Source organism: Pyrgilauda ruficollis, unplaced genomic scaffold, assembly GCF_017590135.1.
Source record: "Pyrgilauda ruficollis isolate IOZ18807 unplaced genomic scaffold, ASM1759013v1 scaffold10, whole genome shotgun sequence".
Classification (NCBI taxonomy): Eukaryota; Metazoa; Chordata; class Aves; order Passeriformes; family Passeridae; genus Pyrgilauda; species Pyrgilauda ruficollis.
In genome coordinates this window covers 576,465-596,553 of record NW_024508101.1, presented here as the reverse complement: position 1 = coordinate 596,553, position 20,089 = coordinate 576,465, and the positions used below count along the sequence as shown (strand labels likewise).

The following is a 20,089-nucleotide window of genomic DNA, read 5'->3' as shown; positions in this document are numbered from 1 at the left end:
CACGGAGCCCAGCCCCTGGAGCTGCCTCTGCCAGTGCAGGGACACACCAGCATGTCCCTGGGGCAGCTGAGCTGGCCACAGCCCCCAGGCCCTGCACAGCCCAAGGACAGGTGAGCTGCCACAGCCCCCAGGGTCTGCCCAGGACAGGTGAGCCCTGCACAGCCCCCAGGACAGGTGAGCTGGCACAGCCCCCAGGCCCTGCACAGCCCCCAGGACAGGTGAGCTGGCACAGCCCCCAGGCCCTGCACAGCCCCCAGGACAGGTGAGCTGGGCACAGTCCCCAGGACAGGTGAGCCCTGCACAGCCCCCAGGACAGCTGAGCCCTGCACAGCCCCCAGGCTCTGCACAGCCCCCAGGACAGGTGAGCCCTGCACAGCCCCCAGGCCCTGCCCTGCTCCCTGGCTGTGCTCCAGGGCCCCCAGCACTCTTTGCTCCCCTTCAGGGATGGGAGTCTCCCCTCCCCATGTCTAAGAGGTAGGGCTTAGATGATGGAGGATGTCAAAGTGACGAAGCTTGCTTGCCAAGTGCTTTTTCTTATAAAAACAAGGGAAAGAATAACATTTGAGGTTCTTGCAGTGTCTATTTTTCTGGACTCTGGCACTGCTTGCCCTGAAGGCTGAGCAGGTTCCTCATGAAATGCCATCGAGTCTCGGGCCATGACTTTAGAGAGCACCAGAAATAGTGTGTGGAAACAGAAAAGCAGCATTGTTTTTCTTCCACATAAGGAATCCAGTTCCAGAGGGGGATTTACACACACAAACATAATCCCTTTTGGTTCTGACAGAGCTGGGATCTTGTTGACCCTCTTCTGTTTTTCCCCTCCATCTATTATACCATTAATAATTAATTTTTTTATTCCTTTTTTGGCCATCCTTTTCCTGGAGTTCAGGGTGGCTCAGCCAGTTTCTCTGGCAGCCCCACAGCCTCTCCCTCCTCTCTGGGTGCAGACGGGGCCCTGGGGGCTCTGCAGCCCCCGAGCAAGGGACACATCTCCGTGTCCCTGCAGCCCAGCCACATCCAGGTGTCACCTCTTGTCTGGGACAGCCCCAGGGAGCCGCAGCTGTGCTCTCACTCAGCTCCTGCTCACCCCCCTGAGCAGCGTGCTGGGGGCTCTGCCACCCCCTCTGCCTTCCCTGCCACCCCCTGGCACCTCAGAGGGGCTCAGCCCTGTCAGGGCTCGGTGGCAATTTCCAGCCCCCCGTCCCCTGGCACAGTGCCCACCCCAGCAGCTCCCCCAGCCCTGGGGCCAGGCTGCACAGCCCCACCAGGTCCTGGAAAGGTCCAGGTCTGCTCTGGAGAGCCCAGACCCCTCAGAACCCTCCTGCCCTGGATTCCTGCCCCTGGGATGAGCTCAGCAGGTGCCCTGCAGCCACACAGACTTGGCAGCAGCAGAGCTCTTTCAGAAAGCTTTCATTTGTGCACCAGGACTGTCCAGCCACATCTGAGGCGCCGTGGCTGGAGCGAGAGCCCACTGTGACAGCCACGGCTGATTTACACAGCACAGCCAGGGAAGTGATGAATATTCATTCCCTTGTTCTGCCATAAATAGTCCCAGCCAGCAGCACCCATAAAACCACAAATAGTTCAGCATTAACTTTGGGAAGCCCCAGCCCAGGCCTGGAGCAGGCTGACAGACCCCAGCCCCGTAGGTCACTCACAAGCTCTGCCTCCTGTGTGCTCAAAGGAGACCAAAACCTGTTGGCTTTTCCAGCCCTCAGCAGCCTGCCTGCAGCTGAAACACCTTTTCTGCCAGAACACAGCTTGCCATAGAGAGCATCCCACCCAGCCCAGAGAGCCCAGGAGCTCTGAGCCAAATTCCCCCTCAGGCACAGACACAGGCAGGGGGAGCAGTGCCAGGCTGGGCACAGGCACTGCCCTGCCCCACAGAGGCACCACGCAAGGACAGCCCCCAGGAGGTTTATTTTAAATTGAATTTCCCTTCTCCATCTAATAAGCCAGTAGGCACCTTCCACTACTCAGATCTTCTTGGACACTGCTGAAATCACTTGGTTCCTACAACAGTACAAATGGGTTTGTGTGCCCTGTTTGCATTAAAACATCACAAATTAGGCACTGGGTACTGGCCATGCTCCAATGGACATGAGAGCATCCGCATTCCTACAGAGTTACAGTGCTTCCTCCACAGACTGGATTTATATCCACATCCAAACTAAATAAATCACCAACCACAGCCCCTAAACCAGCTCACTTATCACACCAAGTGTGAATAATGAAATGTCATAATATTTGCCCAAGACACGTGGTTTGTTTGCTTTCAATAAATAAAGTTCTCTCACTGTTGCTGTTTTTACTGAGGGGCATGCAGGGAGCTCTCTCACTGTTGCTGTTTTTACCCTCCCGTGCCTGCAGCCCTGGCTTCCAGCAGCTGCCAGCATGCTAAGCTGGGGTATTAGGTGCTCACAAACTTGTCAGCTCCTGCCCCTGGTTCAAGTGCCCCCCTTGGCACAGCTAATGCCCCCAGGGACCCCCAGCCCCCCCAGCAGTGGCACAGACACAGCCTGGCTCTGCCTGAGCTCCTCAGCTGCTCTTTGGAAAGCTAGGGTGGTCAGCAGCCACGCTGCAGCTGAGCCCAGCCCAGCATTCAGCTTTTAGACAGGCAGAGCCAGAGAGCAGAGAACCACACAGGTCAGGGAGAGCAGCTGAGAGCTCCACACGCAAAGCTGCCAGCGCTAGAAATAGGATCTCTGCTCTCTGCTGGGTTATTAGGAGACTCGTCCTGCTCCAGGGCTGGAAAGGATCTTATTTGCAGGCATTTGGGGCCTCCTGGCTGTACCACAGCCAGGGAATGTCAAACCCCTCTGAGCCACGGGCAGGGCACACGGGGCAGGGCACACAGGCTCCCTCCCTTCTGGCCCTAAACCTGGGCCACAAAGCCCCTGTTGGTGCTCATTCCCCTCTCAGTGAGACCCTTTAACCACCTGGGTTCCCACCACCCTCCCTGCAGCTGGGTAAGAGCCCTTCCCTGAGCCATGGCTGGATCCTGGCAGTGCCCCCTGGCACCTGGCTGGGAGGGAAAGCATCATTCCACTGCTGCCACTCTGGACTCGGGAGACAACAAACGCCACCAGGGTAAATGACAGCCAAAGGCAGGCTGGGACCCTGCTCTAAGCAGCAGCACCACTGGTTAACTCTGCTTATCTCAGAATACCCCGCTGGTTATGTCACAGGTGATAAACCAAGGCAAGAGAGGCTATTTTAAAATGAAAAAAAAAAAAAGTAGAGGTAATGCTTCCTCTTGGTGTTGGCCACTGTAGGAGGGGGAATGGCCTCTGGACCAGTCAGGGCAGAAAGGGGAGGAGAACCAGCTGGACCCAGAAGGCAGCACCCTCTGCTCAGCATCCCCAGGGAGGCTGCAGCCCCTGGCAGGGCAGGGCAGGCAGGCACAGCCCCGGGCTCAGCTGGGCTCGGCTCAGGCAGGCACAGCCCCGGGCTCGGCTGGGCTCGGCTCAGCCAGGCACAGCCCCGGGCTCAGCTGGGCTCAGCTCAGCCAGGCACAGCCCCTGGCACCTGGCTGGGAGGGAAAGCATCATTCCACTGCTGCCACTCTGGACTCGGGAGACAACAAACGCCACCAGGGTAAATGACAGCCAAAGGCAGGCTGGGACCCTGCTCTAAGCAGCAGCACCACTGGTTAACTCTGCTTATCTCAGAATACCCCGCTGGTTATGTCACAGGTGATAAACCAAGGCAAGAGAGGCTATTTTAAAATGAAAATCCATAGGAATTCAGAGTGCCAGTGAGAGAGAAGAGCTGAGATTAGGAGGTGACACAAACACAAGTGGCAAGAGGCCTCTCCAGAGCTGTCCTGCGCCTTCAGCAGAGGAGCAGCAACATCCCATGAGGTGCCAGAGCTGGTTTTAGCCAGCGCAGCCCTGGCACTGCTAGGGCAGAGCTGTGAAGCACCCGGCCTGGCTGGGGCTGGTGAGACCCCACTGCTGGAGACACCCCCAGCCCTGCTCAGCCCCAGCACCTCCAGAGGGGTGGCAGCTGCTCCATCCCCAGCACAAATCCATCCCCACACCCAGCAGGACAGGCATTTGTGCAGCCTTGGAGCCCAGCTGAGCCCAGAGCCAGAAGCTCCTGTGTGAGAGGGAATGGCTCTGCCCATGCCAGGAGAAGCAGCTGCCCTGGTTCCTGTGGCACCCAGGGCCATCAAACAGCCCTTGGGTGCCTCCGTGGGCTCCATCTCCTCTCAGCTCACCTGAGGGGTGCTGATGCACCCCTGGCATCCCTGTGACCCACAAGAAAGGTGCCCAGAGCAAAAAGAAGCTCACAGGTCAGATGAAGACAGAAGGAAGAGCTGCTGATCATGGACCATGGGATGAAATGCAGCCTCGAGGGTGTCACAGCTGACCTCCGCTGGGGGCTGCATGAGAAATAAAGAACTTACAAAAAGAACAAATAAAGAAGGATTTCCACAAGGACAGCCCTGACCCTGCTCCATGGGCTCATGCCTGCAGAGAGGCTCAGGCAGGCACGGCCCCGACCCTGCTCCATGGGCTCATGCCTGCGGAGGGGCAGCACCAGCAGCCCACAGGATCCCCCCAGCTCTTACCTGCCTGCAGAGAGGCAGCACCAGCAGCCCCCAGGATCCCACCAGGATCCCCCCAGGATCCCCTGCAGCTCTTACAACGAGCCCAGGATGCAGAGATTGGTGGCTGTGTGTCACAGGGGCATGAATCTGATATTCACAGACTTTCTCTCTGTTTTAAAGGGCAAACTCCTTGTATAGAAACAAACTAGGACAACAGCTTGAATGATGAATTACCCTTCTTCTGTACTTCCTCTGTGAAATTTAATTTTAATTGATATTAAACATGACGGAGCTTCTGCTCAAACTCGTCTTTGCCAGCCACGATTTCCGCTGCCTGTGAGAGCTAATGCCAGCACATCCCTGCCCTCAGCAGCCTCTGTGTCATCAGTGCTGGAGGGACCACCTGAACACAGGAGCCCCGTGCCCCTCGCAGGGCCAGGACCCTGCCCAAGGCAAGGCTTTCACCCAGGGGCTCTGGCACAACCCAGCAAGGCTGGGTCCCTCAGTGATGCTAGCAGGGGGAGAGCCACACTCCCAATTTCTCCTGCTTTACTATTCCTTCACTGCAGTTCTGGTCTGTTCATTTTCACAGGAACTTTGATCTCAGTGAGCTTTATTTCTGCTTCATTCTTCACTGCTCAAGAGAAATAAATCTATTTGGCTTGCTGGCTCCTAGCAGCAGGTTATTTTTCTGACTTCCAGGTCCATGCCCAGCCCTACAGCCTGCCCAGGTCCTGGCAATCTGCTCCCCAGAGCACGCAGGGGGCTGCTGAGGGTGGGGGCAGTGGTGGCTGCCTGTTCCTGCAGAAAACGTGTCACCAGCTTTCCTAGCAAATGTTCTCACAACGAAAGCTTTGGATCTCAGTGACCAAACCTTCCCTGGCATCCATCTGGGGCAGATCTGTGCAGCTCTGAGCAGGTGTCCCTGCCCTCCCCTGCCCCGCGTGTGTGACTGCCCACTGTCACACCGTGTCCCGTGCACAGCCTGAAAGTACTCGGAAATACATTTATTTATAGCAGCCACAGAACCCTCCCGTGCCTCTCCCGGCTGCTGGAGACATTCGCTGCCTGCCGCTGCCGCTCCCTGCGTGCGCGGTCCCGTCCTGCCACCGGAGCGGGGACGCCAGGGCGGGACGGCACACCAGAGCCAGCCGGGACACCAGAGCCGACCAGGACACCACAGCGGGCTGGGACACCAGGGCCAGCCGGGCCCAGGACAGCCTAAAGGCGAGGAGTGACTCATGCCACCAGAAATGCCACCAGAAATGCCACCCGGCGGGGCAGGCGCCACTGCCGCGCTCCGCAGAGCCCGGGGGCGGCTGGGGACACCAGGGCAGGGCACCAAGGCACGCCGAGCCCTCCAGGTGGGACTGGCCGAGGAGAATCAGCGCCAAACGCCGCGCTGGCACTGCCCCGGCCGGCACGGCAGCAGCCGTGCCTGCTAACCCGGGTCTGGCCCCGGCCAGCCCTGCCCGCGGAGCTCCGTGCTCTCTGCAGAGCCCGCTCCTCGCACGGGACACGGCTGCTCCTGCCCCAGCACCCTGCAGCTCTGCTGCCCCATCCAGCCGTGGCCAAGCAGCCTGGAGCTGCTGCCCAAAATCCCGGCGGGTGGAAGGATTTCACCTCCAGCACTGCTCTGTGCTGCGTTTGGGGTCTCCCAGCTTCTGTGGGGCAGCAGAGAGAGCTGCAGGGAGGTGGAACTGGTGCCACCAAAGGCTTTCCCAGTGTCCCTTTGCCCAGAAGGGGCACATTGATGGGCACTGCTCTCCAGAAGCACCCTGCCAGATTTACACTCCCAGCGCCTCGCTCAGAGCCCCTTCCAGAGTTTGCCCTGTCCACAGGTGCCTGGTGTGTCTTTGCAGGATCCTGTGGGCTCACAGCCCCAGCTCTGCGCTCTCTGTCCCAGGGAGGTCTCTGCCAGGCTGCACCACCCCAGCCTCAGCCAGGGCTGTGTCACAGCCAGGCCACCACCCTGGCCACTGCAGCTCCAGGCACGGGGCCACAGGGGCTTGGCAAGAGCAGCCCTGCCCAGGCACTGGTGCTTTTGGAAGGCAGCAGAGCCCTTTGCCTTAAAATGCCTGTCCTGCAGTGCCAGCCGTGCCCGTGGGCTCTGCAGGGGCACTTCCACATGCAGCTCCTGCGTGGGCTCCTCCGCAGGGAGCTGCCAGGGGGGTGACAAAACCCCTGTTTTGTAAAGTGCTTTTTCACAAAACCAGCACTTTTAAACAAATCAGCAGGTCATGAAAGGCAGGAGCTCACAGGAGACACTGGGGAGGATTAGCAAAGTACAGCCCAGGTTAAATAAATCTTAACTAAGATCCCTGGAGGAGATATTCCAGCCACTGTGGTTCTGTGGGCTGGTCTTGGATTTCCTCGAGTTTTTGTGGGTGAGAAGCTGGAGCCTGAGGAATCCAGCAAGGCACCTCTGAACAGCCCTGAGGAGCTCTGGCCACCCCAGGACAATGTGGCTTCTCTGGGTGATATTTATAGACATGATTCCCAAATCCCCGAGCTGCTTCATTTACAAACAACAAACCTTACAAAAGATTCACAAACAACAATTTCTTTTAGGCTTTTGAGACCTTCTGCCCCAATTTGGGCATTGTTTGTCCCACACGAGGGTGAGCTCCCACCAGCACAGCTGGGCTGGGGGGCTGCACGCCCACCCCTGCCCTGGCTCAAAGGCCACCAGCCGCCCACACACATGCCATCCCCCTGAGGTGACAGCACAGGGGCTGGCCCCAGGAAAGCCCCTTTAAGGGACACTTCAGGGCGGCCTCGGCAGCCAGGACATTAATTTTAGCCTGGAGCAGTGCCAGGGGCACAGGGCAGCTGCTGCAGGCGGGGCCAGCGCGTCCCTGTCCCTGTCGGGGTCCGGCGCTGCCCAGTGCCCCAGCCATGGCAGAGGAGCACGGAGAGCTGGAGGGGATCATCGTCAAGGACCAGCACACCAAGGAGATCGACCTGGTCAACAGAGACCCCAAGCACATCAACGAGGACGTGGTGAAGGTAGGGCTGTGCTCCTGCAGCATTTGGGGTCAGACCTTGCTGTGTGTTTGGCCCCACTCAGCCACTGCTGGTGGTCCTTGTCCATGTGGCCCCAGCAGGGCCGTCCCCAGGGCTGGGGGAGGTGACAGCCCTGCTGGCCGGGCACCCAGACACTGGCTGGGTGGCACGCCTGGCTCCAGTTAATGCCATGTTTCCCGTTCCTTGAATGGGCTCTCCAGTTTCATTGAAAATTTATGGAGACGCCTTCCTTTGCACCAGCAAGCTGGCAGCCAAAAATAACACAGAAATTAAATATCACCATTTTAAAGGGATATTGGGAAAAGGCTGGTGACCTTCAAGACACCAGTGTCAGTACCTGTTGCTTGATGTGTGCTGTTGTGGTTGTGGAAGATTGCTCTCCCCAGGGCATCCCAGGGGTGCAGCAGCCCCCAGCTCCCTCCCCCCATTTCTGACCAAGAGGAATTCCCATTCTAACTCTTGGGCTTCCTCTAGACTCCCTTAGAACTGCAAACAATATTGGTCTCTGTTAGCCAAAGCTAGTTCCAGCCCAAAGGAGAACAGGAGGAGGTGGAAGGGTTTTGTTAAAACTGTTTGTGACTGTCACAGCAGAAGGGACAGCAGCACAGAGCTGCTCACACAGGCTTTGTTACAGGCTGTGACCTTGACAGCACCGCTGAAACACAGACCTCAATTTGGGCATGAAAACACCATTCCAGCTGCAACCGTGGTGGGGTCAAATGAAATTCCCTGGGATGAGCTGTGACAGTGACAGCCATCGCTGGGCTCTCTGCTGGCACTGTGAGCCCTGCCCCTGGCAGCTGCCTGACACCTCAGCAGCGTGCCCAGCACCCTGCCCAGGGCATCCAGCCCTGGGGCGTGGGCAGGTGCCAGGGGAGCAGCACTCTGCCCTGGCAGCAGGGACCAGCAGAGCCCCCAGCCCACTCACCCCAGGGCCAGGCAGCGCCCTGGGGCTGCCCAGTCTGGGAGCCCCACCAGCTACTCCCGGGTGGCAGTGCCAGCAGCGTCCCAGACAGCCACAGGGCCCCCAGCACATCCCCGCCTGTCCCACTCCAAAATCTCCAGAGCCTGACGAGACCTTCCGAGCTCACCCACTGCCTGGCCACGCTGCTGCTCCAGCAGCACTGGGAGCCTCCAGAGCTCAGCGTTCCTGCTCCCCAAAATAGCCCCAGAGGGCTGGGGAGGGAGGGCAGAGGCAGCGGGCAGGAGCACAGCTCACCCTGCTCTGTCCCCAGGAGAGCCCAGCACAGCCCAGCACCCAGGGCACGGCAGCAGGAGGGCTCTGGAGGCTCGGGCAGCAGGAGCTGCCATGCTCCGCGGGAGGAAGGGCTCACCTGGCCTGCTGCACACCCCGAGCATCACAGAGCCAGAATCCGGGCTCATGTCACAGAGCCTTTCCCAAAGCCCCTGGAGCACAGCACCTCAGCAGTGCACGGCTGCACTGGGAGACCTTCGGGGAGCTTTCCCAGCCTAAAGGGAAACGTGGCTCTGTAAAGGAGCAGTACCTGCAGAGCTGCTCCCTGAGCACCCCCAGCAGCATCCAGACTCAGCCTGAGCCCCCACGGCTCCTCCCCGTGCCACGGCAGCAGGAGGAGCAATGGGCCAGAGCCCCTGCCTTTATATCCCACTGCTCCCTGCATTAATGGATCCCTGATGAGCCCATCAGGCAGTTGGGCAGTAACCTGGGCTAGTCCCCAGCACACCTGGGCTTCCTGGGGGCTGCTGATGGCACCTCAGGGCCAGCTCTGGGGCTGCTGGCTCCTCATTGTCAATACTTCTGTCAGCACCTCCTGCTCACTGCAGGAAATTAAAGATGACACAGAGTGATTTTGTGATCCAAGTGCTTCCAAAAGCAGAACGAATATTGTTGTTTAACATGAATGTACAGACACGTCAGCTGCCGGAGGGGAGGCCGGGCTGGTTTTCAAGACAAATAGCTCAGCTCATATATTCCCTGCAAGTGAGTTACACCCCAAGGGGATCTCTGTGTGCAGTTTTGGGGAGTGTGTGTCACTCAGAGACACTCCCAGTGCCTGCACAAGTGGCAAGGGCAGGGCTGAGCCCCAGCTCCCTCCCCAGGGGGAGCATGGACAGACAGCACTGAGCACATCATCCTATGGGTATAAATAAAGAATCCATAAATCCAGAGGGCTGCTGGGTCGTTATTGGCACAAACACCTTCCTGCCGAGTGGGCAGCCACGTCCCTGAATCTAAAAAAGGGCAGGAATGGGCTCTGGGTGCCTCTGCAGCCAACACTCCCACGCACAGCTCCTGTTCCAAGGGCTCCTGCCCGGCCTCACCTGACTCCCCAGATCAGGGATGGGACAGGGACTGTGACCCCCCGTGTGGCCGTGGGCTGAGCCACCCCTCTGCTGTGGCTGTGGCTGGGAGCCCTGAGCCAGCTCTGCAGGGCTGTCCCTGCCCGGGGCTGCAGGGATCCAGCACTGTCCCCACCCTCCCCAGGCCCCTCCATTTGGGATCTGCTCTCCCCTCGTGCAGACCCTCGTGCTCACTTCAGGGCCTTTGCTGACCCCCAGACCTCCCCTGTGTCCTCCCAGGTGGATTTTGAGGATGTGATAGCTGAGCCCGTGGGAACTTACAGCTTCGACGGCGTCTGGAAAAGCAGCTACACCACCTTCACCGTCAGCAAGTACTGGTGCTACCGGCTGCTCTCTGCCCTCCTGGGCGTGCCCCTGGCCGTCGTCTGGGGCTTCCTCTTCGCCCTCATCTCCTTCTGCCACATCTGGGCAGTGGTGCCCTGCATCAAGAGCTACCTGATCGAGATCCAGTGCGTCAGCAGGATCTACTCCCTCTGCATCCACACCTTCTGTGACCCGCTCTTTGAGGCGCTCGCCAAGATCTGCAGCAACGTCCGAGTTGCTGTCCGGAAGGAGATTTAGGTCCTGGCAGCTGCCCCAGCACCCTCACACAGCCCCTTCTGTGCAGGCTGCCTGCCCTTGGGCACACAGACACCCCTGTCCTGTGAGGGATCTGCACATGGACACCCCTGTCCCGTGAGGGCCCCACACGGACCCTGTGGTGCAGGAGCCCAGCACCGTGGCAGGGCCCCACAGCAGGGCTGGCTCTCAGGGATGCTCACTGAGGCAGGCCAGGCTGCTTCTTACTCCATCCCAAAGCCAGAAGCCTTAGGAGAAGGAAGCCCATCGTGGCCCAGGGAGCAGCCCAGAGCCCCCTGTGCCCTGCAGGCCCTGAGCTCCTGCAGCAGCTCCTGCAGCAGCTCCTGCAGCACAGCCTGCAGTGCCGGCTGAGCAGCGGGGCTGCAGAGCTGCTGCTGGCCACGGCCCAGAGCCTGCTGCTCCTGCATCCCTCCGGGCTGGGCTGGGCTGGCAGAAACTCCCCCACAGGAGTTATTGTGTGTGGTGGGAGCTTCTGCTGTGGTGGGAGCTTGTGCATTAAACCGCTGCACAAAGGTTTTAGGGATAGAATATCTAAAGCAAACGTTTTTCATGCCTACTTGCATTTCAGCCAAGCTGTGGGAGCCAGAGCAGTCCATGCTTGACATGTTGTGTCTGCTCCGAGAGCGTGAGCTGACCCTGGGCCACCGCCAGCTGCAAACCCGCCCGTGGCACTTCCATGCTCGATTGTGTACTTAATTGTGGAGCATCAAAGTGCCGTGGGCAGGATCCAGGGCAGGACAGCGCAGGTGGGACACGGAGCTTTGGGGAACCTCAGCTGAGACAGGCTGGGCTCTAAGCCAGGCCTGGGCTGGATCCTCTGGACAATCTCCGCCAGACACGCGTTCAGCCGGTGCCGAGTCAGCTGCAGCCGCAGCAGGGTGTGTGTCCCAGGGCTGTCCCTGCGCGCTCTCCTGGGATGCAGGAGGGGCAGGACCGTGCTGATCCCCCGGCTCTGCCAGCAGGAGGGGGCTCCCGTCCAGCCGGGCCCCTCCCTCAGCACCCGGGGCTGCCCCAGGGATGGGGAGAGCGGCAGAGCGAGCCTGTGCCGGGACCCTGCGGCCGCAGGGAGAGGGGAGACAGGGCCGCGAGGAGCAGCTCGGAGCTGTTTCCTGCCCTGTACTGTCAGTTAATTGGTCGGTCCCTCTTCCACGGAGCTGCACTTTCACTTTGAGGCCCTTGAACGCTTTTTTGGCTCCAGCCTTAAGTGCTTTGCTGAACCAGGGCCCAGGAGGTCTCCTTGTTCAGAGGCTGCTCTCAATTGTCTCCATGTGAGCCTTCCCCTTGGATTCCAACAAAGACTTGGAGCCAAAGACTCCTCTAGTGCCATGCCAAGGATGAGAAAGAGCCAGGATTTCTGCTGGAGCTCTTCCAAGAGCTTGGGAATGTATACTGCTGGTATTCCATAGCAATGTGGTACCCAAGCTCCAGCAACAGCAGGGCCCAAGAGGGATGGAGTGATTAAAAAAAAAAATTATATTTAGGTAATTACAGGGAGGGGGGGGAAAGTCTCAAAAAAACCTTCATTTTTTGTGAGAATAAAAATAATTGAAATCAATTGTATAACGGGCTTATACTACTTCTTCTTGTTGTTGTTGTAGTAGTTCACTGCCTGAACCCAAAAAACCCTGAAGTGCTGATGTCCCCACCACATTGCTCCCTGGGCTCCCAACACCTGGGGCACACGCTGCTCACCTGCCAGCACCTGTGTCTCACTTTTTGCCCTCCTGAAAAGCTTTTGGCAGAGCATTCCCCGGGGCGCTCCCGGCTCTGCCGCAGCCTGGGGCCGGCGCAGGAGCTCAGCCACGGCCCCGCTCTGCTGCAGCAGCTCCAGGCGTGGGGCATGGCCCTGCCCGGCCCCCAGACACCTCCAGAAGCTGCAGCCGGGGCTGGAGGGCAATTCCCTGTGTGCCCCACAGCTCCCTCCCTTCTCCGTGCCTCCACCCAGTGACATCCACGGCCCTGCCCTCGTTCCTCCCTGGCCGGGGGGATGCACCTCACACTCTCCAGGAAGGGAGACCCCTCCTTCCTTGTTTTGTGCAGGAGTTTGTGACTCTGGAGAAAAGGTGAATGTGGGAAGAAAATGCTCCATGGTGTCCCGAGCACTGGTGTCCAGTCAGCAAATGTGCTGAGAGCTCACTTGGAGCTGCCACAAAAAATCAAAGGAAATTCAGGATAGGAAAGGTGCAAATGGGCCTGCTGGCCACAGTGAAGAAATAAAGAACACATTTAAATGCGTTTTTCATGTTCATTCCCATCATGAAAGGCCAAATGACATCACCCTTTGCGAGCCCAGCTGTTTCCCCTGCAGTGCCCGTGCCGCAGCCAGCTCTGTGCGCTGGGGCAGCTCCTGCCCGGGGGCTTTGGGTGCTCTCACCCATCCCCTTCAACCCCTCAGCCCAGCTCCCCCCACGCCTCCCCCCACTTCCACAGACACAGTCAGAAAACTTTATTTACAGTATTTGTTAGCAATAAAAATCCATGCCGTGAGCGTGCCCTGTGCCACGGAGCAAGCGGCTGGCACGGAGCGGTGGGAGCCTTGCTGGCACCGGCGGTGAGCCAGAGCCAAGCCTGGCTGGGGGCTGACAGGAGTGTCCCGGTGGGAGCTGGGCCCGCCCGGACCCCACACAGCCCGGGCAGAGGCTGCTCAGCACTCCCGGCCGGGGCACTGCCCGGATCCCGGCCCCGCCGTGCCCCAGGCTCCTGGCAGCCGTCTGCCCAGCCTCACTGGGCACAGGGCACACAGCTGGGCTGGGGACACCCGGGCCACAGCGCTGTCCCTTCGAGGCTGATCCCTGCTGACCTCAGGAGTGCCCTTGTCTGTGCCCCAGGCAGGGGGAGCAGGGCTGCAGGGTGCAGGGCTGCAAGAGTGCAAGGCTGCAGGGCTGGCATGATGCAGGGCTGGCATGATGTAGGGCTGCAGGGCTGCAGGGACAGGGCTGGCATGGTGCAGGGCTGCAGGACTTCAGGGCTGGCAGGGCTGGCAGGGTGCAGGGCTGGCATAGGGCAGAGCTGCAGGGCTCCGGGTCTGGCATGATGCAGGGCTGCAGAGCTGCAGAGCTGCAGGGACGGGGCTGCCTCCGCCCCACAGGCTGCAAGGGAAGCGAGCGCTTCTCTGCGGAGAGCGCGGTGCCAGGCGCTGCCATCCCGCAGGATCCTGCTGCAGGAGGAGGTGGGACGGTGCCCAGCCACGTACCAGGGTGACACCCATGTCCCTGGGCTGCAGCAGCCCCTTCCATCGCGCCTGCCCCAGCAGCACCGCGTCCTTTGTCCCTCTCGGTGGCATCCATAAGCCACTGTAGTCAGGGTTTGGGCTCAGGAACGGGCTCCTGCTGTCTAATCCCGGGCAGCACTGAGACTTGGACACAGAATTCCTCCCCCACTCGCGTCTCGCAGGGCTGACGCCCTCTGTGCATGCCCACAGCCGTGTGTACACCTGTTTACACCTGTTTGCAGACCCCCTGTCCGGGCCCGGCTTTCCGCAGGGCACCGGGCGGCAGCGCGGCACCGGCACCGGCACCGGGCTCTGCTGGCGGCGGCCTCACGGGGTGGGCGGCTGCACGAAGCTCCTCTGGCTGGTGCCCCTGCAGCTGAGCACGAAGGAGGACGAGTTGCTCTTCCTGCTCAGCTCGCACGCCGGCCGCGACTTCAGGTATCGCGCGGAGCAGCAGAGGAAGCGGCGCATCAGGTCGTGGAAGAGGTGCCCGGTGTAGAGCATGTAGATCCAGGGGTTGCAGCAGCTGTTGAGGCTGGCCAGGAGCATGGCGATGATGAAGGGCGAGGCTGCGAGACAGAGCACGGCGGAGTCAGGGCACGGCACACGGCCCCTGCCCGAGCCCCAGCCCCGCCGGCATCCCAGAGCCCTGCCCGCAGGGATGAGCCCGCAGGAACAGCACGGGAAGGGAGAGCTGCTGCGGGGAGGGAGAGAGAGCATCAATTCCAGCATCTGGGGAAGGAGAGCTGCTGCCGGGAGGGAGAGAGAGAGCCCCAGCTCCAGCATCTGGGGAAAGAGAGCTGCTGCCGGGAGAGAGAGGGCGAGCCCCAGCTCCAGCATCTCGGGTTTTGGCTTTTCCCGCAGGAAAAGCTGCGTTCCCCGCTCCGGAGGCAGAGCAGCCCCGCAGCAAAACCTGCACGTCCCAAGGTGCCCCAGGCAGGACAAGGGACCGCGGCCCTTGCGGTTGCCATGGCCGAGAGCAGCTCTGGGAGCAGGCAGAGGAGGTGGCTCGTTCTGCCACAGCAGCGGCTGGTTTGGGACAGGCTCTCGGCTTCCCCCGCTCGAGCTGTGAGACAGCACGGGCCGGGGTGTCCCCTGCTCCTGGGCTGCCCCACCAGCCCGGCCCTCTGCCCGCTGCTCTCCCAGCACCTTTCTCCAGCCATCTTTCTTTCCCCCGAATTAGTTTTCCCCACACAGTTCTCTGCCGGGAAGGACATTCCCAGTGCCCGGGAGCCTGGCATCCCCCGGTGCCGGGGACAGTGCCAGTGCAGTGCCAGGACATCGAGTCCCTGGCTGCTGCTGGCCCCAGAGCACAAAGCACCGACTGTCCCACCTGAGAGGCTGGACCGGCACCTTCTGGTGACAAGGGGATGGTGGGACTGGCATCTGCCATGGCAGCTCCGTGAGGTGGCTGCAGGTGGGATGGAGCCTTTGTCCTGCTCCCTGTGCTCCAGCTCATCTCCTCAGCCCCTTTGCTCCCAGAGGACGCACCAGCAGCGAGATGAACACGGCTGGTTTGGCTGTTCCTGGACCCCTCGTGCCTCTGCAAAAATCCACTGGCAGTTTTCAGAGCAGTGAAGAAATGTGACTATAAATGCTAGCTTCCAAATTCACTTTAGCCAACGGATGCGTAATCCCTGCTCTTGTGACATCTGCTCCAACTACTTTTAATTTCAAGTATATTCTAAAAAATAATAATTAATTTCAAGTAATAATAATATTTCAATAATAATTCTTTCCAAGTACATGCTAAAAAATAATTCCATGCAGAGGGGTTACAAACCCCAGGCACAAGACTGAAATACATCCCAGTGTTTCTACACTCTTGAAAATTCCCAGCCAGGGCTGACTCAGCTCTTCCCTCTCTGCAGGAGGCAAATTGAATTTCAGGGAGCTTACTGCAGGGCAGGTCTGGAGGGTGGATCTCTCCCATCCCTGGCTGGAGCACCAGAGACCCCGAGGGGTGCTGACCCAGCCAGTGTGTCCTGGGGGATGGCCCCTGTCCCCAGGCGCTGCTGAGGGGCGGGCAGGGGTGCAGGCTGTGCCCCCGCAGGGCTCTGGGGGCTCTGCTGCCCTCACAGCCACGTGTAGGAGCCTGCCCGGGGTGAAGGGAGTGGTACAGCAGCCGTGGTGCTGTCCCCACAGGCGCCTTGAGCCAGCTCTGGCTGCCAGCTCGGTCCCGCAGGCGTTCCCTGTGAAGTGTGTGCAGCAGGAGCCTCCTGGGGAGGGTCCCCAGTGCTCAAACCTGGATCACGACGTGTAGCTCCCACTCACCTTACAGAGGCTTTGGGCTGTGTGGCCTCCTAAGGGGGATCTCTGCTGCCTGGCCAGTCACCCCCAGTGCAGCTCACTGGGCTGCAGTCGTGCCCCCCTTGCTGCTGCACCCAGGGACCCCCTGCCCTCCTTGTCCTGTGCCCATGCAGTGAGGGGAGGAACGGCCACATTCCCTTCCCAACACGGGGCACACCTCTCCTGCAGCCCACCCTGCTGCCTGGCCACAGCCCCCGAGCCCCGGTACCGGGAGGGGATCCGGGATCGGGGCAAGGCTGTGGGAATGTGCAGGCAGAGCCCGAGTGCTCTGCAGAGACCTGACTGTGCTGCCCCCTGACGCCTCTGGGCAGCCGAAAGGAGGAGGAGAGCCTGGAACGAAGGCCTGGGGTCTCCCAGCGCTTGTACCCACCCCAGGCTTTTTCTCCCCGTGCCATGAAAGCCTCCAGCAATAGCCCTGGCACAGCTGCCACCCTGTGCAGAGCCACGGGCTGCCCGCAGACAGGAACGTGACAGAGCTGGGAGTGGGAGTGTGGCACAGCCTGGCAGGGCTGGAGATCCCTCCTGCCCTAAAGCAAAGACGGAAGGGAAAGAAAAGGGAAAAGGGAAAGGAAAAGGGGAAAAGGAAAAGGGGAGGAAAAAGGGAAAAGGGGAAAAGGAAAAGGGGAGGACAAAGGGAAAAGGGAAAATGGAAAAGGAAAAGGGAAAAGCGAAAAAAAAAGGGAAAAGGGAAAAGGGGAGGGAAAGGGAAAGGGAAAGGGAAAGGGAAAGGGAAAGGGAAAGGGAAAGGGAAAGGGAAAGGGAAAGGGAAAAGGAAAAGGAAAAGGACGGAAAAGGGGAAAAGGAAAAGGAAAAGGAAAAGGAAAAGGAAAAGGAAAAGGAAAAGGGGAGAAAAAAGGGAAAAGGAAAAATGGGAAAGGGAAAAGGGGAAAAGGAAAAGGGGACGACAAAGGGAAAAGGGAAAAGGGAAAGGGAAAGGGAAAGGGAAAGGGAAGGGGAAAGGGAAAGGGGAAGGGAAAGGGAAAGGGAAGGGGAAAGGGAAAGGGGAAGGGAAAGGGAAAGGGAAGGGGAAAGGGAAAGGGGAAGGGAAAGGGAAAGGGAAGGGGAAAGGGAAAGGGGAAGGGAAAGGGAAAGGGAAAGGGAAAAGTGCTGCAAGGCCTACTGCACAGGGTGAGCAAGGGAAAGGTTCCCTTTGCAGCCAGAAGGATTGGGATGGACAAATCCTGTCCATCGAGGGTCAGCACAGCAGCAGAGATTTGGGTGCTGCCGAGGCTGTGTGCCGGGAAGGGAGGGGCAGCCCTCAAGATTGCAGGATTCAAATACAGCACGAGGGAGGGCTGCTGCTTCACCCCCAAGCCCATCTCGGAACTGGAAGTTTTGAGCAGCCCAAATCAGGTGGAAAACCCCTGGAGCAGCCAGGGAGGTGCGTGAGGCACATTGCACTTCTGAAATCAGTGGAGCAGGGAGAAGCAGGAGAGGCAAAGCTCGCCCGCGGCTCCTGGCAGTGCTGGGCCGGCACAGGCGCTGTGGGGAGCTGGGCTGGCACAGGGGCTGTGCCATGAGGATGGGCTCGGCAAGGGCAGCTCTGGGCTGGCACAGGGGCTGTGCCACGGGCATGGGCTCAGCGAGCACAGTGCTGGGCTGGCACAGGGGCTGTGCCGTGGTGCACGGGGCTCCGGGGCGCTGGGCTGGCACAGGGGCTGTGCAGCAGGGATGGGCTCGGCGAGGGCAGCTCTGGGCTGGCACAGGGGCTGTGGGGAGCTGGGCTGGCACAGGGGCTGTGCCATGGTGCACGGGGCTCCGGGGCACTGGGCTGGCACAGGGGCTGTGCCGTGGTGCATGGGGCTCCGGGGCGCTGGGCTGGCACAGGGGCTGTGCCATGGGGATGGGCTCGGCGAGGGCAGCGCTGGGCTGAGCAGCCGTGCCCTGCCAGCTGCCCTGAGCCCAGCAGCGACAGCCCGGGAGCAGCGAGCAGCTCCTCCTCCTCCTCCTCTTTGGCACCCGCGCTCCTGGTGAGCCCGGCTCAGCCTGTGCAAGGCGCTCTCATCCCCGGGTGCACTTTTCTGCCTTTCCTCCCCCCTCACAAAGTCGTGAGGAGTTTTTGTTTAAGGTCTCCCAGGTGGTTCTCCCGTCTGGCGGGGGACAGCACAGCAGTGTCAGACCAGGGAGGGTGACACTTTCTGTTCTATCTGCAACTTCAGGGACAACAGGAGCAGCTGGCCCAAATATTAAAAAATGGTAAATCCGTGACACCACATCTTTAGGGAAAGGTTTTGCTCATAAATCAGGGGTTTTCTACGGGAGCCGTGCTCCAGTCAGAGATAAAATAACAGCAGCACAGTGCCGGGGCGGATGGAGCAGGAGAGGGAGAAGAGGCCAAGAGCAGAAAGCAAAAAGTCAGTGAGGAAGAAACGATACAACAAAGGGAAGGAATTCAGGCTGTGCAGCTTTCTCCTGAGCTCCCACACAACCCGCAGCGTGTCCCAGCAGCCAGGGTCGGAAGGGAATCTCCAGGGACCCCAGAGTAGCACCCAGGGACAGGCACCATGCAGGGACAGTGGCACCCAGGGACAGCCACCACCCTCTGCACTGCCCTGAGCCGCAGTGGCCCGGAGTCTGCCAGAGCCACGGCAGCCCTTGGCCCGGGAAAGCTGCGGCTCAGCCACTGCTGCCTGTGGGGGCTTTCTGTGCTCAGGACCTTCTCCCATCTCCCTCCCACCCCCCAGCCCAGCCCGGAGCAGTTTCCCTGGGGTGTCCCTGGGGCGCCGAGCGGAGCCGGCCAAGCGCAGCAGGGCGAGGGAGGGGAGCTGTACCTTCCTGCGGGGCGTTGGTGTCCCACACAGACCACATCTGCACGAAGAAGAAGGGAGTCCAGCACACTATGAAGGCCAGCACGATGATAAAGGTCATTTTGACTGTCCGGATCTTGGCTTTGGAGATGAGCTTGGTGCTGCTGACCCTGGCAAACACCGTCCCGCTGCGGGAGCCCGAGCCCAGCCCCACGCTGGGCCCGTGAGCCGTCTTCAGCTTCACGTTCTGCCAGATTTTGAAGCTGATTAAGCCATAGCAGATGCTCAGCATCAACACAGGGATGATATAGACCATGAGGGTGATCCAGGTAACATAGGCTTTCGGTCCCCAGGGCTGGATGAAATCTGCCCAACAGTCATAAACCCCATTCCCCACATCCCTTAGAGAAAATATGTGGATCTGCGGGATGCTGACCAGCAGGCACAGCAGCCAGGTGAGGAGGACAGAGACCCGGTCAGCTCTCCTGTGCAGGGACCTCAGGGGCTGGCAGATGGCCAAGCAGCGGTCCAGGGACATCAGCAGGAGCATGTAGGTGGAAGCAAACATTCCCACGACCTGCAAGTACTTGATCAAGCGGCAGAGGAAGTCTGGCCCGTAGAACCTGAAGGTGATGTCCCAGATGAGCTGGGGCAGCACCTGGAAGATGGCCACGACCAGGTCAGCGATGCTCAGGTGCTTCATGAAGAAGTACATGCGGGAGTGCTTGTGGCGGGTGGTGTGGATGGCCAGCAGCACGCACAGGTTGCCGGTCAGGGCGAGGAACAGGATGAGGCACAGCACTGTCACCTCCACCTTGGCCATGTCCTCGTTCCTCTTCAGGGGGTCGGTGGTGCTGTTCCTGCCGGCGCTCAGGTTCTCCAGCCGGAGGCTGCCGTTCCCCAGGGAGCTGTTGATGATCCAGGTGCTGCTCCCCGCCAGGTACAGCTTCTCCATGGCCAGCGCCGGCCCGCATCGAGCCTGGGGCAGGGTGAGGACCGACAGTGGGCAGAGAGCGGGCACAGAGCCCCTACCGATGCGTTCCTGTGCGGTAGCCGCCTGTCCCCGCCGCTCTCTCTCGGTGTCTCCTCGGTTCTCAGTATTCCACGGCTCTCCGTGTCCCCCCGCTCTGTGTCCCCTGCCGTCCCCTCCCCGCGGTGCCGCTCTCCCTGCCCGCCCGTCCCTGTCCCCGAGCCCCGGCTGACAGCTCCTCCCTGTCCCCTCGCCGGTCCCTCGGCGTCTCCGCCGGCTGCTGCCCCGCCACCAGCCCCGGCGCGGGGGCCGGGCGAGCGGCGGGGGCGGCGGGCAGAGGCGGGTCCCGG

General features: G+C 60.3%; 2 protein-coding genes across 2 annotated transcripts; one reads left to right on the top strand and one right to left on the bottom strand.

Annotated features, from left to right (window-relative positions):
* Nucleotides 1-7,406: 7,406 nt before the first annotated feature.
* CAV3 (caveolin 3) lies at nucleotides 7,407-12,020 on the top strand. Its single transcript, XM_041465835.1, has 2 exons — nucleotides 7,407-7,564; nucleotides 10,142-12,020. Exons 1-2 carry the CDS (start codon nucleotides 7,454-7,456, stop codon nucleotides 10,481-10,483), a joined length of 453 nt encoding a protein of 150 aa, XP_041321769.1. The 5' UTR covers nucleotides 7,407-7,453; the 3' UTR covers nucleotides 10,484-12,020.
* A 1,936-nt stretch (nucleotides 12,021-13,956) lies between these two features.
* OXTR (oxytocin receptor) lies at nucleotides 13,957-19,964 on the bottom strand. Its single transcript, XM_041463604.1, has 2 exons — nucleotides 18,794-19,964; nucleotides 13,957-14,281 (listed from the first exon to the last, which is right to left on the bottom strand). The coding sequence occupies exons 1-2, from the start codon at nucleotides 19,722-19,724 to the stop codon at nucleotides 14,040-14,042; spliced, it is 1,173 nt and encodes a 390-aa protein (XP_041319538.1). The 5' UTR covers nucleotides 19,725-19,964; the 3' UTR covers nucleotides 13,957-14,039.
* Between the last annotated feature and the right edge of the window lie 125 nt (nucleotides 19,965-20,089).

Coding starts and splice junctions, on each gene's coding strand:
- CAV3 (XM_041465835.1), top strand. CDS start 7,454: ATGGCAGAGGAGCACGGAGAGCTGGAGGGGATCATCGTCAAGGACCAG. Junction 7,565..10,141: donor TCAACGAGGACGTGGTGAAG/GTAGGGCTGTGC, acceptor GTGTCCTCCCAG/GTGGATTTTGAGGATGTGAT.
- OXTR (XM_041463604.1), bottom strand. CDS start 19,724: ATGGAGAAGCTGTACCTGGCGGGGAGCAGCACCTGGATCATCAACAGC. Junction 14,282..18,793: donor CACCAACGCCCCGCAGGAAG/GTACAGCTCCCC, acceptor TCTGTCTCGCAG/CCTCGCCCTTCATCATCGCC.